This window comes from Callorhinus ursinus, unplaced genomic scaffold, assembly GCF_003265705.2.
Source record: "Callorhinus ursinus isolate GAN/ISIS: 27379988/994484 unplaced genomic scaffold, GSC_fseal_2.0 scaffold4, whole genome shotgun sequence".
NCBI classification, from domain to species: Eukaryota; Metazoa; Chordata; class Mammalia; order Carnivora; family Otariidae; genus Callorhinus; species Callorhinus ursinus.
The window spans coordinates 16,225,300-16,240,986 of NW_027397066.1; the positions used below are offsets into that span (position 1 = coordinate 16,225,300).

The 15,687-nt window shown below is 38.2% G+C and overlaps 1 protein-coding gene across 2 annotated transcripts in view; it reads left to right on the plus strand.

Moving 5' to 3' along the window:
* The first annotated feature begins 767 nt into the window (after window positions 1-767).
* The window catches only part of PACRGL (parkin coregulated like), a 19,445-nt gene continuing 4,525 nt past the window's right edge, over window positions 768-15,687 (plus strand). Inside the window, exons 1-7 of one of the 2 annotated variants that reach the window (XM_025887775.2) lie at window positions 768-922; window positions 4,897-4,964; window positions 5,091-5,245; window positions 8,038-8,105; window positions 9,853-9,943; window positions 12,127-12,261; window positions 12,711-12,818. In XM_025887775.2, coding sequence (XP_025743560.1) covers window positions 4,913-4,964; window positions 5,091-5,245; window positions 8,038-8,105; window positions 9,853-9,943; window positions 12,127-12,261; window positions 12,711-12,818 — 609 coding nt within the window. In that variant the 5' untranslated portion in view covers window positions 768-922; window positions 4,897-4,912. Of the gene's footprint in view, window positions 923-1,903; window positions 1,987-4,896; window positions 4,965-5,090; window positions 5,246-8,037; window positions 8,106-9,852; window positions 9,944-12,126; window positions 12,262-12,710; window positions 12,819-15,687 lie in introns of those variants that run through there. The other variant, XM_073891478.1, reaches the window with a different exon arrangement.

A 15,687-nucleotide genomic window follows, 5' to 3' on the forward strand; every position in this document is an offset into this window, starting at 1 on the left:
TGTCGAAGAAACTTCCACAGCAGTAATTCAGGAAGCAAGAACGGAGCTACAAGGACAGGGAGGTATTGCACTGCCTGGACTGCTCAGACAGTGACAATTGTGTAGTTAGCTGTTACCTGAACAAAAACTGAAGGCTCTGGGATGACAACAGAAGGACTGCAGTGCACAGATCTGAAGGGCTTGGGCTTTTTACTATGACAATCCAAATTGCTTTTGGTGGAATCACAAGAGGACGTGCATTTTTTGCACATCAGTTTTATTAAAAGTTAAAAAGCTTTATTAAAAGTTAAAAAATGATCTGAAGTTAAAAAGCACACGCACTTTATTGAAATATGGATGTATTATGTAGTTGAACACGACGGCGTGTGAATTAGAAAGTTATGACAGGAAACGAAATTTTACAGCTGGGCAGGCAGAGGGCTCCCTCCCCTGAACATCTTGGGGCTGGAGTTCATTGTCCTGAGCACGTGGAGAAAACAGGATTTTAAGCGCGCGAGACAAGTGTTAAAGAGGTAAGTACACGGACTGGGGAAAGATTGTGGTGCAGGGAATTCGGAGTTTGTGCTCTCCTCTGCTCCCTGGACTTCTCAGCAGTTCTTAAAGACCCTCCACCAGGTGCCCCTTTGTCACCACACAACGCCTGACTAGCTGGAAGGTGCCCTTTTCAATTCCGAGCGCCTCGTTGCCAGGGCAACCCTCTTCTGCTCGGCGCCTTTGCATCCTCCCTGCGAGAGGCTTGGAGGACGCAGCATGCGTCTGACGTCACTGCGCGGCGCCGCCAGATCCGGGCACCGCGCGCAGCCTCATTTTCCCCGAATCCCGGCGGCGGGTGACGGGAGTGGGGTAGTTGGGAGAGGGCGCCGGGCAACACTCTCACCCGGCGTGGCGGCTGGTGTGCGGATCGCCGCGGGAGAGAGGCGCGGTAGGAACGGGTTGTGGGTGCCCTGGGCCAGGGGTGCGGGGATTCCGCGGTGCCGTCCGCGCTGTCATGGCCCAGCCGGCTTCCTCGCTGGCTTGTTGCTAAGGCCGCCGGACTCCGTTGCCAAGGACCTTAGAGTTGCCGGGCGCCGAGAGCGCACCCTTCCTTTCTAGGGGTCTGGCTTTGGCGGAGAATAGCCCTCTTTGGCCTTAATGGAAAACTGGCCGTCTACCCGTCAACGCCCCCCCCCCCCCCTCAAAAAAAAAAAAAAAAAAAAAAACCTTTTTTTTTTTTTCCGCCTACACGTCGTCCTTATTTTCTAACTTTGACAGCACCCTGGCTTTGAACTGTTCTTAAGTATTTGGAAATGTATGGTGTTGGGGAGGGTAAGAGGGTAGGAAAATGGAAAGCAGATTTTAAGACTCTTCATGCTGGCCCTTTGGATTTACTTTACGAACTAAGGAATTGAGATAGGTGGATATTGGGCTCTGTCGCTGCACTTTAGAATTTGAAGGAGCCCTAGAGATGGGTCGTGGCTTCTTTAGTGGGGTACCTATTACACTTTTGGAACTTTCTAAACAATGGATGAGAGAGTTGGAAGAAACGTGGTCCTGACCCCTGATAATTTAGCAAGCCCTGTAGTGAGTGCAGTGGTCTCAGAGCGTGGTGCGGGAAGAAAATGCATATGGGGAAAGAAATAGGATATGTGACCTATCCAAAATAATGAAACAAAAGTATGCTTTCCTATCATTGACACACATATCCACAGCCCCTTTCAGATGAGCAGATGGGCCACAGCACCTAAGGAAACTAAGGAAGAGTGAGGGTTCCACTGTGGACCTTGCTTGGTCTGCTTGCTCTCTGATATTGTGACATGGTTTAGATGTTTGGGTCACGTGGACTCTAGTGCCTGTTTAGAATCTTTGTATTGTTTTGTAAAAGAATGAGAGGTGACTGATAATATTTGTAGCACAAAATAGTTCTTAGCTTTTCACTTCCTCTCACCATTATTACCTCTTTACACCACCCACCATGTGTCAATGGAAAAGCACTCAAGAGAATTAAGTGTAAGATGAATAAAGCAGTTTTCTTCTACAGACAACTCATGTACCAGTCTTGTCAGTGGTATGCTCCCAGATGGATATAGTTCTTTAAAAATTTTATTTATTATTTATTTTAGAGTGAGAGTGCACGGGGGTGGGGGGATGGAGAATCTCAAGCCGACTCCGTGTTGAGCACAGAGCCAGTCTTGGGGGCTGGATCTCAGGACCCGTAGCAGAAATTAAGAGTTGGACGCTTAACTGAGCGGCCCAGGCACAGCCCCGCCAGATGGATATTATTTTTAAAAAATTGAGAATACTTAATTTGTAAGGTAAAGGGTGATACTTTTAACAATAAGTGAAAAATATTTGTTTTTTGGAAAGAAGCTCTCTAATATAGAGTGTTTTCAAAGTAGACATAGAAATGTTTGCATCGTGTATGTGTGTTTTGATGTTATTCCTGGAAGTTACGTAAGAATATTAAATGTAAAAACTGCCCTGTAGGTGTAAAACCTTTGGAAGCTCAATTTTCTGGCATGTTTTATAAAAATTTTTTAAATGAAGAGTTTCCATGGCTTTTGGAGCTCATTCAAAATATGATGCAGCACCTTCCTAGTAGTACCTCTCAGGAACAACTTTTTCACATAAAGGAAGATAGAAATTTATTGTTCCAACAAAAACTTTTGTAAATTTGATAGGTAGTGTTGAAATATGTGCATCATGATTTGATGTGGCCAACTCTGCTTTTCTTATGTTTGTGGGTAGGATCTTTGTGCTTCTTTTCAGCTGTAACAGTTATTAAAATTTACGATCAAAATTAAATATTAATTTATTAGTCTTAATCAACATTAAAGTAGTTAAATAATTACCCCAATTGCAGCTGAAGAAGCAGAGACACAGATTTATTTATTTAAACAGAAACTTAGATCATACTATTCCCATCAGGACCTTCTCAAAGCAGAAACTGGTACGATAGTAAATACTTGCTGAACATTCACTGAAGTGCAGTGTAGGTCGACATATTTAAAGCCTGCCTTACCTTATCTTAGAATATTATCTGACAAATTCAATGAGGCATTAATTACCATAATTGTGAAAAATGCCTTGGGAATGAGTGTGAAGTGTGATATTGGGAGGTAAGTCATCTGCTGGTAGTAGGATGAGAAAAATTAGGTCAATACATTAAGAAAGTTGAAATTTAAAATTGTTCTGTGTATGAAACAATCTTACATTTAATTTATCCTGACAAGGCACTTTGAAATGGTCACATAGTGCTTGAAATATTTTGGGTCTGAATTACGTGGAGTTGCGTCCTTGTGAAGATTTCTAATTTGTCAAGTAGATTAAAATAATCTCATGAGGAATCACTTGAAAAAGCACCAGTGTTTATCCTTTATAAGGAGTTGAGAGTCTCTCTTCAGCTATTTGAAAAACTGTCATTTGGAAGTGGAAGAAGACTTCACCTGTGTTACCTTAAAGGAAGATCCTACAGTGTAGTTGAGGGGTAGTTTATATATTTAATAACAATATTAAAGGCTTAAAGTGGGAAATGCTCTAGTGGAAGAATGACTGGAGTGCTGTGCAAGTGAGGGAATGGAGTGATCTAGTAGAAATAAGAAGGAAACAGTGCAGGAATCAGAGTGCCATGGAAGTGTACATTTGAGAAACAGAGAGAGAAGATCAGGAAAGGCTGCATACTATTTGGGATTGGAGCTCGACCTAGAAATACTAGCCGGCAGTTGGGTATATGAACCTGGGTGTGTGTGATGGAGGGTTCTTTGGTAGAGATGAAAGTTTAGAAGTACTCTGACTAGGCAGAAAATCATCACTGCAAACTAGAGTCCTCCCATTAGCAGAAAAGAGGGACCTGTGGAAGAGGCAGAAGTGAACCATCACTGGCTGGTTGAGCACTGGATGGATGAGCAACTTATTTACTCCTCAGGAACAGTCTTCATAGACTTGTATTATTCTCCCATTTTAATAGGTCTGGAAATCTTGAGACTTAAGGAGATTAAATAATCTGCCAAAATTCATAATTGGTAGAGATGAGGATAAAGACCCTGGTCTGAGCCAACAGCTCCTTCTACCTTATCACACCACATTGATCACATCTGTAGGGTTGAGTGTAGGAAGTGAAGGGAAAGAGGATCTTAAATTTTTCAGCATGAGGGACCAGAAAAGTGGTGGTATCTTGAATTAACAAGGGGTCCATAACTTCAGTGTGATAACCTTAGTTTTGGTTATGTTCAGTTTAAGGAGCTTGTAGTGCATTGAGTAGGAGAGTTCATTATGTCACTTGAAAAATAGGACTTGATATGCTGATGTTAGTGTTTGGAACTTTGGGAATACAAGGCCAGAGAGAGATGCTAGGGGATGTGCCAACCACTTTCTCCTTTCAGAAATCTTTTTTTTTTTTTTTAGTTTTATTATGTTATATTAGTCACCATACAGTACGTCATTAGTTTTTGATGTAGTGATCCACAATTCATCGTTTTCATATAACACCCAGTGCCCCATGCAGTACGTGCCCTCCTTAATACCCATCACGGGCTAACCCACCCCCCACCCCACCTCCCCTCTAAAACCCTCAGTTTGTTTCTCAAGAGGCCATAGTCTCTCATCTAATCCATATTTTCTGAATATAACCAGAGGTTTGCAATTGAGTTTCTAAAAGCATATTTTGACAATATGAATGGAAAAGAAAGTTTATTCTTACACATCTTATTTTCTTACAGATTGTTTTCCATTTGCTGTTATTGATATTATTGAAGTTGATATAATTTCATATTTTCTCATTGGTCTTTCTGGTGTTTGGTTCCATGCCATACCTTTTTTGTGTATCTTTTTTATATTTTCTACTCTGTTCTTTTTTGGTCTTATGTCGGTAATGAATCCCTCATTCCCCAAATTCTGAAATCAAGTTTCATTTGACTGCAGGAATAAAAGGGAAGCAATGCAGAAATCAGAGTGCCATGGAGGAGTACATATGAGAAACAGAAAGGCAGGTACAGAACACTGTTTTTTAAATGAAGAGGTGAAGTTTGTTAATGACACATTGTTATGCAGATGAATAAGAGTGAGCTTTATCTCTTTCACCTCTTTTTTTTGGTTGAGCTTCTGTTTTTTTCCAGGTAGCTGTGATCAAAGGACATTGTCAAGCATACAAATAAAACATAGGACTACAGTTCAAAAAAGCAACTCCTCATCCTCAACCAGTTCTCCAGAGACTGCAAGAAAACTTCATCCTCGACCAAGTGATAAACTTAACCCTAAGACCATTAACCCGGTAGGTACAAAAGACATTCCTGACTCAGTAGATTTTTCAAAGTAATAGACATTTAGTGCACTGTTGAATCGTTCTGAATACTGTCCCAAGTTCCTTTTGTTTGTAATTTTTTTTTGTTACATTTAAGCTAGTGACAGAGCATATGGTAATCATGATGAAGAATGGAAATAATGATGTGAGTGTGGAAGTGAGAAGGTATAGAGAATAACCAGTTGTGGTATATCCTGTCACATTCATGGATGAATGTACTAGAGTATAAAATAAATTGCACATCAGCTTTATTTTTTATTTACTATAGTTCTATTACTTCCTAATATCAATGAATAAACTTGTATTCAATTGACATAGGATGAATTACATGCCTCCATAGTTGCATAAACATCTCTGACGATGTTGCTATGATCTATAAATTAGCTCCCCCAGAAATCCCAACTACAGTACTAGCCTCCTTTTGTCTTCTGACAGCAGTTTAATCAGATTTAACAAACATGAGATTTATGTACATGGAAGTGAATAATTATAAGTGTGTGGATCAGTGAATTATCCAGAAAGTGAGCAAACCTGTGCTGCTCACAGACACCAGGTGGTGTCTGCCCAGCCTTGCATAGGTTAAGATGATCATGGTTTCAGCCTTTAAAGGGAATTAGGAGAGTGGCTGAGACACTGACTTTGATGGCAGGTAAAATACAGCAAGGTTACAATGAACTGGCAAGGGCAGAAGGAGATTGTCTGACTTTACAAATGAAAAATAGTGTAAGCATATGTGTTCCCTTGCTTCTTTCTTTAATCTGCAGTGTCAAGTTGAATTCCTGAAGAATGCCGTGCTATCTCCTTGTTCTTGCTTCTTTCCCCCTGCTAGTTGAGAGAATTCATGGTGACACTTGAGTCTTCTTCCTCTCTTTGAAGAACATTTTTAAGTAGTAATATAAGTAACCCTAATTTTAAATTTTACTAAAAATGAAGGAAAGTTTTGAGAAATAATGATTTGACCTGAGAATACAGTATATTATACAAGACCATGTCTAAGATCTGTAAAAGCTACCAATCCAGAGTAAGTCAGTTAGAGTTCACCATTGGGGGAAGAGGTAGTTGTTGGGATGAGGCACTGAGGAGGTTTCTAGGGTGCTGGTAACATTCAGGTTTTCCACACCTGAGTGTTGTTATACCACTGTTTGTTTTGGAGAATTCACTGGTCTTGAATGTAAAAAAAAAAAAAAAAAAAATGTAACTCAGTATAGTGGGGTATATTTAATAATGTTAATTATTTTAGAGTTGAAATATGGTCCGTGATAATTGTTAAAAATTGAAGGGATAGCAGTTTTTTTCATGGTAATAGAATTTTGGTAAAATTTGGTAAAAATTGATAAAACGAACCCATTGGTAGAAAAAACATTTTTGATAATGAGCGACCTGGAAGATGAAACTATGATTATCTCTAAAACGAGCTAAAAAGAAAAGGAAAGGAATTGCTTAGAATTTCAATCAGAAATTTTGTCTTGCTGGGTGTTTTGGAAATTTAGGGATTATTTACATGACCTGTAGGTCCAAAAAGTAAGATCATTTGCTAATAGGTGCTAGAACTAAAAAAAGTGTCTGTGGCCCTAAGTTGTCTTAATTTTTCCCCCATTATGAGAATATTTTTTAAGTTCCCTTATTTAATAAGATTACATGAAAACAGTTTTTAAAACATACTTTTCTTAGTAGGAGTTATAATTAGATGAATGAAACATTACTATTTCTGTGAATTATTATGCAGAATGTGGATTGAAGTTTGTAAATGAATCTTACTATAATATTGTATGATAATGAAATTTCATCTATGTGTTTTAACTTCAAACATGTGTTTTTCTGGAGGAAAAAGAGCTAATTCTAAACTTATACCCTTAAGTATATTTTTTAATTACTGCATGTGATTTTAAAATATTTTGTAGCCAGTTTTATCTTTAAAATAGGAAAGTTTGTGTTTTGTAATTTAGACAACTATATTTCATTTGATTATGTTCGAAGTACCATGTGATAAAATATTTACTTTTTGTGCCTAAATTATCTATGTCTCTGATCAACTATTGAAATTATGTATGCTGTGATTGTTAAACTGTTGTGCTCGATCACCTCTTACATGGTCTTTGGGAATAGAGTTAATTTATTCTTAAGATAATACATAGACAAACTGAAACTTGTGAAGTTCTGTATCTGAGCAGATACATCCAGGTAGATATTTGTGAGAGCCTTGCTCTTTCTTCAGTTCTATCACCCCTGCCCATCCTAAGCCTTTCTTTTTTAGAGAAGCATAAAACAAGTTCGGGGAAATTACAGGTTCTCTGGCCATCCAGACATCTCTATTTGCCTGGAGGACAAGTAGGAGATGTGCTGGAGGTTGAAAACAAATCTGCTTTCTCTCTACTTACCTCTTCTTCTCCACGGACCCCTCACCTTGAAAGGTCACAGCAGTGGAGAGTAGAAAGATGTATTGCCTTTATTATATTTATTTGTGATGTTCATTCTTAATAGTATTTGTCTATATTATATTTACTATACATGTGATTCCAGCTGCCTTCAAGCCTCCTGAAACAAGTTAGGGGTGTAAACGAAATATAGAATGTGTGGTTGTGGTTCCAGTACTGAGAGGATTGGTAATTTTCCTCAGAGTGATGCATTTGATACCAGTGTCATGGGTTGAAAGTCAGGATGTCCATTCGCCTCTGACATCAGCAGGATTAAAATTGATTAGGTATCATCACAAAGTGGAGGTGATAGTATATTTATCGTATTCTTGTCGTTTTTTATTTCAGTTTGGTGAACAGTCACGAGCTCCTTCTGCATTTGCAGCCATTTACTCTAAAGGAGGTATTCCTTGCAGGTAAAATCAATACAGGTTATAAATTACCATATTATTCAAAATAATTGAGTAAAATCAATAACAGTAGTTAGTTTAAATGTGTTGAAAATTTTATTTACTAAGGAGGTTGAAATAAAGGTGACTTATTCATGCTTTGGCTGTTGGTATAGATCGTGGGACATTGTTGAAGAAGATCATTTTAATTCCAGAATAGAATTACCAATAGATCTATAATTTAAGATATTGAATGAACCAGTTTCTGAAACAATATAAGCCTTCACAGGCTTGGACAAGTTGCAGATAAATAGTCCTATTTTGTTTGTAAACTGAAAGTTGACAATTTAATGAAACTGTTCCATTATTTTTTGAAATGGTATTTCAAAAGTTTCAAAAATTATATTTCTAAATGAGTACATACAGCTGTTTTTGCTCACTTTTCATACAGTTCTTGCCACCTTTCAGGATATACATCAGAACTGTTTTAAAGAAAACAATATAGTTACTAATGGAGTGATACCATTTTAAGATTTCAGTACCAAGAAACATTTATTTCTTCTAAGTATATCCAGTTTTAGACTGTTCTAGATGATGGAAAATGTCATTTTAATTGTGAAAAGAGTAATCACAACATTTTTTCTGTTGTTCTAACATTCAAGAAATGTAGTTTTTAATGGTATTTGCAGATTTGGAGGAATAAGCTCAAGAAGCACTCTTCATTTTATTGTTAGTATTTTTTTATTTACATTCTGAGTTGAAACTGTATTTTAAGGTTCTTATACCCCCCCCTTTCCCACTCCAAGCAATTATGGTTGCTAAAATAGTAAAAATGTTATCAAGACCTCTTGCTATGAAGAAAATGATGCTAAAGAAGGTGTCGAGAAGTTGAGAATGTTACAGAAGTGTGAGGAAACATTTGAGGGTGACGTATAATTTCACTGTCATAATTATGATGATGGCTCATTGATGTATTCACACATCAAAACTTAAATTTTACACCTTATAACCATGTGCAGGTTTTTGAATGTTGGTTATTTTTTTTTTAAGGATTTTATTTATTAGAGAGAGAGAAAGCACAAGTGGGTGGGGGGGGAGCAGAGCGGGAGAGGGAGAAGCAGATTCCCCACTAAGCAAGCAGGGAGCCCAACAAGGGCCTCGATCCCAGGACCTTGAGATCATGACTGAGACAAAGGTAGACACATAACTGACTGAGCCACCTAGGCGCCCCTATTGAATGTTGGTTATGCCTCAGTAAAGGCTGTAAAAAAAAAAAAAAAAAAAAAAAAAAAAAAGCAGCAGTGACTCTAATTGAAGGGGCTACCACTTTGTAACCTTGTGTGGTCTACTTAACCTCCTGCCCTCAGTTTTCCTCTGTTTAGCAGGGCTAAAACCCGGCTTGTCTTCAGATCATTAGGGTTAAGTGATCCATTATCTGAAAAATAATGTTCTATGTAAAACAAGTTACTGTTTCTCATTATCACATTTCTTTGCACATCTGTAGGTTATCTATTTTGTTATAAATATGACTGAAACATGTCAAGTGTAGCATTTGTATTAAGACTTACAGACAGCAGCATGCTTGAGCTCTGAAACTGTAGGCTTAACAAATATGAAGTTTAGTTTTGCCATCAAACAATTTTGCCGAAAGAGTAGGAGTTTGTGGGATTATAGACATTGCTGCATAAGATGTCTTTGTAATATCATTTCATAATTACTGCTTACCATATAATTACATTGTCCATATTATGTTCACTGATGTTTATTATTTTAGACTGGTCCATGGTTCAGTGAAACACAGATTACAGTGGGAATGTCCTCCTGAAAATCTTCCATTTGATCCTCTTCTTATTACTTTAGCTGAGGTAAATGTATATTCCATTTCTTCTGAATGTTTGTGGAAAAAAAGAACTTTAAAAATTGTATTTCATATTACTTTGTAATGCATCAGTAAATCTTATTCTTTACTTTTGAAATAAGAGCCATGTAATAGTCATTAAAATACCACGCTCCCTTAGGAATTAATTATCAGTGTATGTTTATTAGGAACTGATTAATTGGGTTTATAAACAAGTTTGTCTACACAGGGATTTGTAGATAAGTGGATGAAATATTCATACTTAATTCCAAAAATAAAAGTACTTAGAATCATATGGAACTAGTCGTATCAGGAGAACATTAGCGGTTTAACTTAAACTACATCAGATAACAGTGAGTGGTTGATCTATTTCCATACAACCAGTCATGCTTAATGTGAATGTGATGTTTCTTAGGGAACTGATATTAACTACGTAAACATCCTTTTGGAGAATTCTCTGGACTTTTGCCTGCCTTTATATTTTAAGTAGAATATCATGGACATCATTTTGGTAGAGCATTTTAGGAAAACTTCTGATAAATTCCTTTATAATATTTAACATATCAGGAAAAAGTTGGCAGAGTATTAACTTGAGGTGAATTAATGATCTCTTCTGTGAAATTTGTTCCTTTTGCTAGAGTCACAAGTTGAGAAATGAATTAACCCGTTGTCTTATATTTAAGTTATAGATACTTGTCTTTTTTAAGAGCTAAGGATCATTTTTGTTGTCTTTTATTTTTAATTTATTGCAAAATCATTTTGGTATGAAAGCAGTGTATTTTTATGGGTAGCCTATTTTGAAATTCAATTTTGATTAAAGTCTTTTAAACTTGGTATTAAAAACTTAAAATATATCAGTATTTCATTTGTTCTTTTAAGAATTTTAAACCGTTTTTTAGATGAATCAGTACCATAGTGACACCTTTGAAAACATGCTCCAGCTAATCACCAGGGGCGGGGAGTGCTTTAATCTGGGGAGTCCCTACAGGGAGTCTGTGTTTAGTGAAGATCACATAAAGGTCAGACCTTTAAATAATTATTTTCCAAACACCAATGGCTTTATTTGTGTGTTGGGTAGATTCTTAGCCTTCCCCTCTACTCATTTAATAATGGGTAAGTACTGACAGGACCACCACTGTGGGAATCCACTTCACCTCTTGGCCTGGTTCCTCATCTCTGAAGTGAATGGGATAGGAGGATAGAGGCACTCTTAAGATGCTAGAACCTGTGGGCCAAAGTGGTGCTGCTGTGTTTGGCAGCACAGTTTTCAAGAGCATCCAGGAAAGGAAGTGTTGAATCACTATTTGGAAGCAGATAGTCTGGTCCAAAGGACAAATTAGTTGAAAATTAGTATTTTTAGGCATGACTTTGTAGCCACTTATACTTATTCACAGACAATAATAAGTCCAACTGAGGGAGTATTGCTATTGCTTTTTTTGTTTGCTGTTTTTAAAAAAAGCCAGATGGCCCTTCTATCTTGACTCAAAGTGATGGGTTAAATCATAAAAGAGTACTAATAGTTTCTGATGCATTTAGGGTGAAAGAAATGATACAGGTTTTTTTTCATATTTTTATTTCACATCCCAAGGTTAAAAATGATATTTAAAATCTTACAGTGGTTTTTGAACATAGGAAAAGATGTTTTCAAATATGTTAATGTAAAATATTTAAATATGAAGGAAATATAATACTTTAGAAACTCGTTAAACAAGTTGCAAACTCACCATAAAGGTAGGAGTTCCGATAATTATATCCATAAAGTGGTGGTTATAAACCAGCATTTGAGACTGAGTTGCTGTGCTTTCAGGCAGTATTTGGGAGTATATACAAAATGTTTTTAGTACCTTAAGGTTTCTTTTTCTTTTATTTATTTACCTTTCCTCTCCTTCCCTCCTTCCTTTCTCTTTTTTATTTCCTTTATTTTTCCTTTGCTTTTCCTTTCCTTTTTCCTGTTCCTTTCATTTTTAAAACATTTTTCTTCCTTGCTGTGGGTAGAAATTCTTTCTGTCTCGTGTATGTCCTTTGTTCCACAATTTCTGGGTTTAATTGAAATCGTAATTACTGAAATTATAAATCATGATTAGGAAAACCATAATAAAACTTGATTTTCATTTAGACTAGTGAGGATTTAATTTTGTTAGCATAACCAGGTACGTAGTAAGCCTTGTTTGTTTGTTTTCTCTTTGTCAGGGTTTGAGAGAGACTAAACATCCATACACCTTTGTGTCAAAGGAGGGTTTTAGAGAATTACTGTTGATCCAAGGAGCTCCTGAGAAAGCTGTACCTTTGCTTCCAAGACTGATTCCTGTGCTAAAGGCAGCTCTGGTATCCTCTATTCCTTTGGACTTTCTGTGGTACATTTAGAATATTTTATGTCTTTTTTCTTCCAAATTATATGCAAATTGGTCCTTTACATGTGATTTTGATGTGCGTGCAAAATTAGGCCACCATTATTCAGGGACAGATGATTACTTATTTGAAGACGCCTTTAGAGGATATACGAAAGATAAAAGGGGACATTTTAAGTAATTAGAGAAAGTAATAAATCTCACATCAGGCTTGCTGCATGCTGCAATATGGTTTAGCTAGTGTTTCAGTCAAGCCGGAGATTTATTTTTTTTTGTTTCTAGATGGTCTGGCATTAATGGTTGATTCTGGGTTTAGTTGCTTATCTTCTGATTTTGAATGTTCAGTCTTCCTTTTTTCTGGTTTGACCTTTCTTACTTAACTTTCCTTTTCTCCTCTTTCCTTTCCTGTCCCAACTAACCCTCCAGGTCCACCTGGATGATGAAGTGTTTGCAAGAGGACTGAATGCTCTCGTGCAGCTGAGTGTCGTTGTCGGTCCATCTCTAAATGACCATCTTAAACATCTGCTTACAAGTGTAAGTACTGAGAGGATGAGAGAATGGTTGTCAGTGTGTATCATGCACTATCTCGTCATGATTCAGTGGCTTCAATTAATCATTAACTGATTCAGAAATCTTAAAAAAAAATAATCATTCTTTAAAAAAATATAGATAAAAGCTAGTAGTTCATAAAATATTTTACAAATGTACAGTATTCTCTTTAATTTTTTTTTAATGGAAAGCACCTACATGAGCAGAATTTAGGGTTGTAAGAAAAACCAAGCAAAAGTTGAATGGACAAAAATTAATGGACAGTACAATGGTATTATGCCTATGTTGATTAGCCGTGAACTATAAGGACGGCTTATACACCCTCCTGTGTGATTGTGCATTGTCACAGCCATGTTTTTCATCTTTTTCTTTGGTTTTTCCTTGTAAGTTTTTTAGTGAGTCTATAAATAGTATTCAGGATGAGACTTTTTCCTGTTGTGTGTAGTTTAATCCTGAGGACAAGTACAGAATGGGGTATTAGACAGTTCAGGAGTTTCCCAAGACCACCCTTAGGTTGTTAGAGGACTCATGAAACTCAGAAAAGCTGTTATTTACTGTTTCAGTTTATTACAGTGAAAGGATACCAGTTAAAGCCAGCGAAGGAAGGAGGTACATAGAGCAGAGCCTGGGAGGGACCAGGTGTGGAGCCTCCAGTTGTCCTTCTCCCCAGCAGAGTTGTGTGGACAGTGCTGGCTCTTTCCAGCAGGGATATATATGTGGCAACACACATAGGGTATTACCATACTGAGAACCTCACCTTAGCGTGCTGTCCAGGGTTCATGTTAGGGGCCTGCCGTGCCAGCATGACTGGCTGCTTGCATGGCTGACCTTAGTCTTTGGCCTCTCTAGACGTTGAGCTGAGATCCTGTGGCCCAAGGCTCCCCGGGGAAACAAAGATACTCGTTTTTTTTTTTTTTTTAAGATTTTATTTATTTGACAGAGACACAGCAAGAGAGGGAACACAAGCAGGGGGAGAGGGAGAGGGAGAAGCAGGCTTCCTGCTGAGCAGGGAGCCCGATGCAGGGCTCAATCCCAGGACCCTGGGATCATGACCTGAGCCGAAGGCAGACCCTCAACGACTGAGCCACCCAGGCGCCCTGAAACAAAGATACTCTTATCTGGCAGGTCATACCAAGGGCTTAGAAGTGTCCATCTAGGAGCCAGGGACAAGGGCCAATCCTTTCTTAGGCGAAGTTAATCCTTTACTGCACACACTGATAAACCATTAAAGTCCTTGCTGGAATAACCCACAGCTAGCATTTCTCTATGTGCATCCTTCTGTAGTTCAGAGTTGAGGCATGTATTTTGATCATAGTTCCACTGTTTTTTCCTAGACACATCCATCTGAGAGATCCTAGAACTGTATTTTTAACTTCTTACTCTTCAGAGAGACTAATACACCCCAGAAACATCTGGCCAAGCCTATAGAAAGTAGGGATGGTAGTGAATCTATCAGGATTGCTATGCTGGGGTTAGGAATGGTGGAAGATGAATTCCCACGAGCACCAGGTGTTTGATGGGGAGAAGACACAGTGGAAATAGACTCTCAAATAATATGTGGGAAGCCTTTGGAGAGAAGGAAGAGAATCCTGGCAGGTTTTTGCTTATAATGTTTCGGTCAGCAAGTTGTACCTGACTAACCACAGGAATTTCACCCTAATAAATAAAATGACTCATTTTAGATTGATTGCTGCAGTCAGACAATCAACATTTTAACCAATCTGTTGCCCTCTGCCCTCCAGTTTTGTGCCAAGTATTATGCTATAGGCACTGGGACTATAATGCTGAACAAAAAACGATATGCACTCTGCCCTTATGGAGATTGGTTTTTGTTTTCGGAGAAGTAAGTAGGAAGGATATCCACTGAGAAGGTTGGAATGAGGTGAAGGGGATCTGATATACAGAGAAAAGGAATCACACTGGATCCTTCCCCGCACTCGAAGTTGAGCAAGGCCAAGAAGCTCCGCTTCCTAAATAGCCTCCCAGTCCCACCCACCATTGCAGAAAGATAAAGGCCAGATTAACAACTAAACTATGTAAGTTTGTTTGTTTTAATTTTTCTGGGGCAGTAGCATTAATGTTTGGTCACTCACATTCCTCCCCAGAACCCTGCTTTTTCTTACACTGGACTGACTTAAAGGGGCCTTTTACCTTCCTGGAGTGTCAACACTTTGGGGAGGATCTGGATATCACACTGGCCTTTGTATGCTGGTTGGATTCCATAGAAGAGAGACCCTCGGCAATAGGCCATATGGGATTAAATCTTGGTCTGTTAGCTACACACCACCATGAGACAGGCACCCCTGAGGATCCATTGAGGTGCTTTGGTACTCCCTCCTTACTTCACTTACCCCTCTTAGCCAGAAAGACTCGTTTTGATTTACATATTTTTTGTTTATAGACCTCTGCATTAGATGTTATTTGAAGGGTTTCCTTGACTAGAAAAAGAATTTCAAAACCAGTTACTGAGCCCATATACAAATCATTTCACTCATATTCAAAATAAGTCAAATCCTTTCTTAGCTTCAACTCAAACTTCTACTGATCCTGGGGGAAAGAGAAATAAATCACCTGAGAATCTTGATGAAAATGCAGAAGTTAGGCCTTTACCCTGAGATTCTGGTTAAGTATCAGGTAGGACCCTAAAAGCTACTTTTTGAATGAGTATATCAGGTGATCCTGGAGGTGGTGCTTCATGGATCTGCCCATAAGCCACTGCTCCCGGGTAGTGGAGAAACCAAAGATCTGATTTCGCAAGAGGCACTTTTTCTTTTTCTTCTCTTCTCTTCTTCTCTCCTCTCTTCTCTTCTCTTCTCTTCTCTTCTCTTCTCTTCTCTTCTCTTCTCTCTTCTCT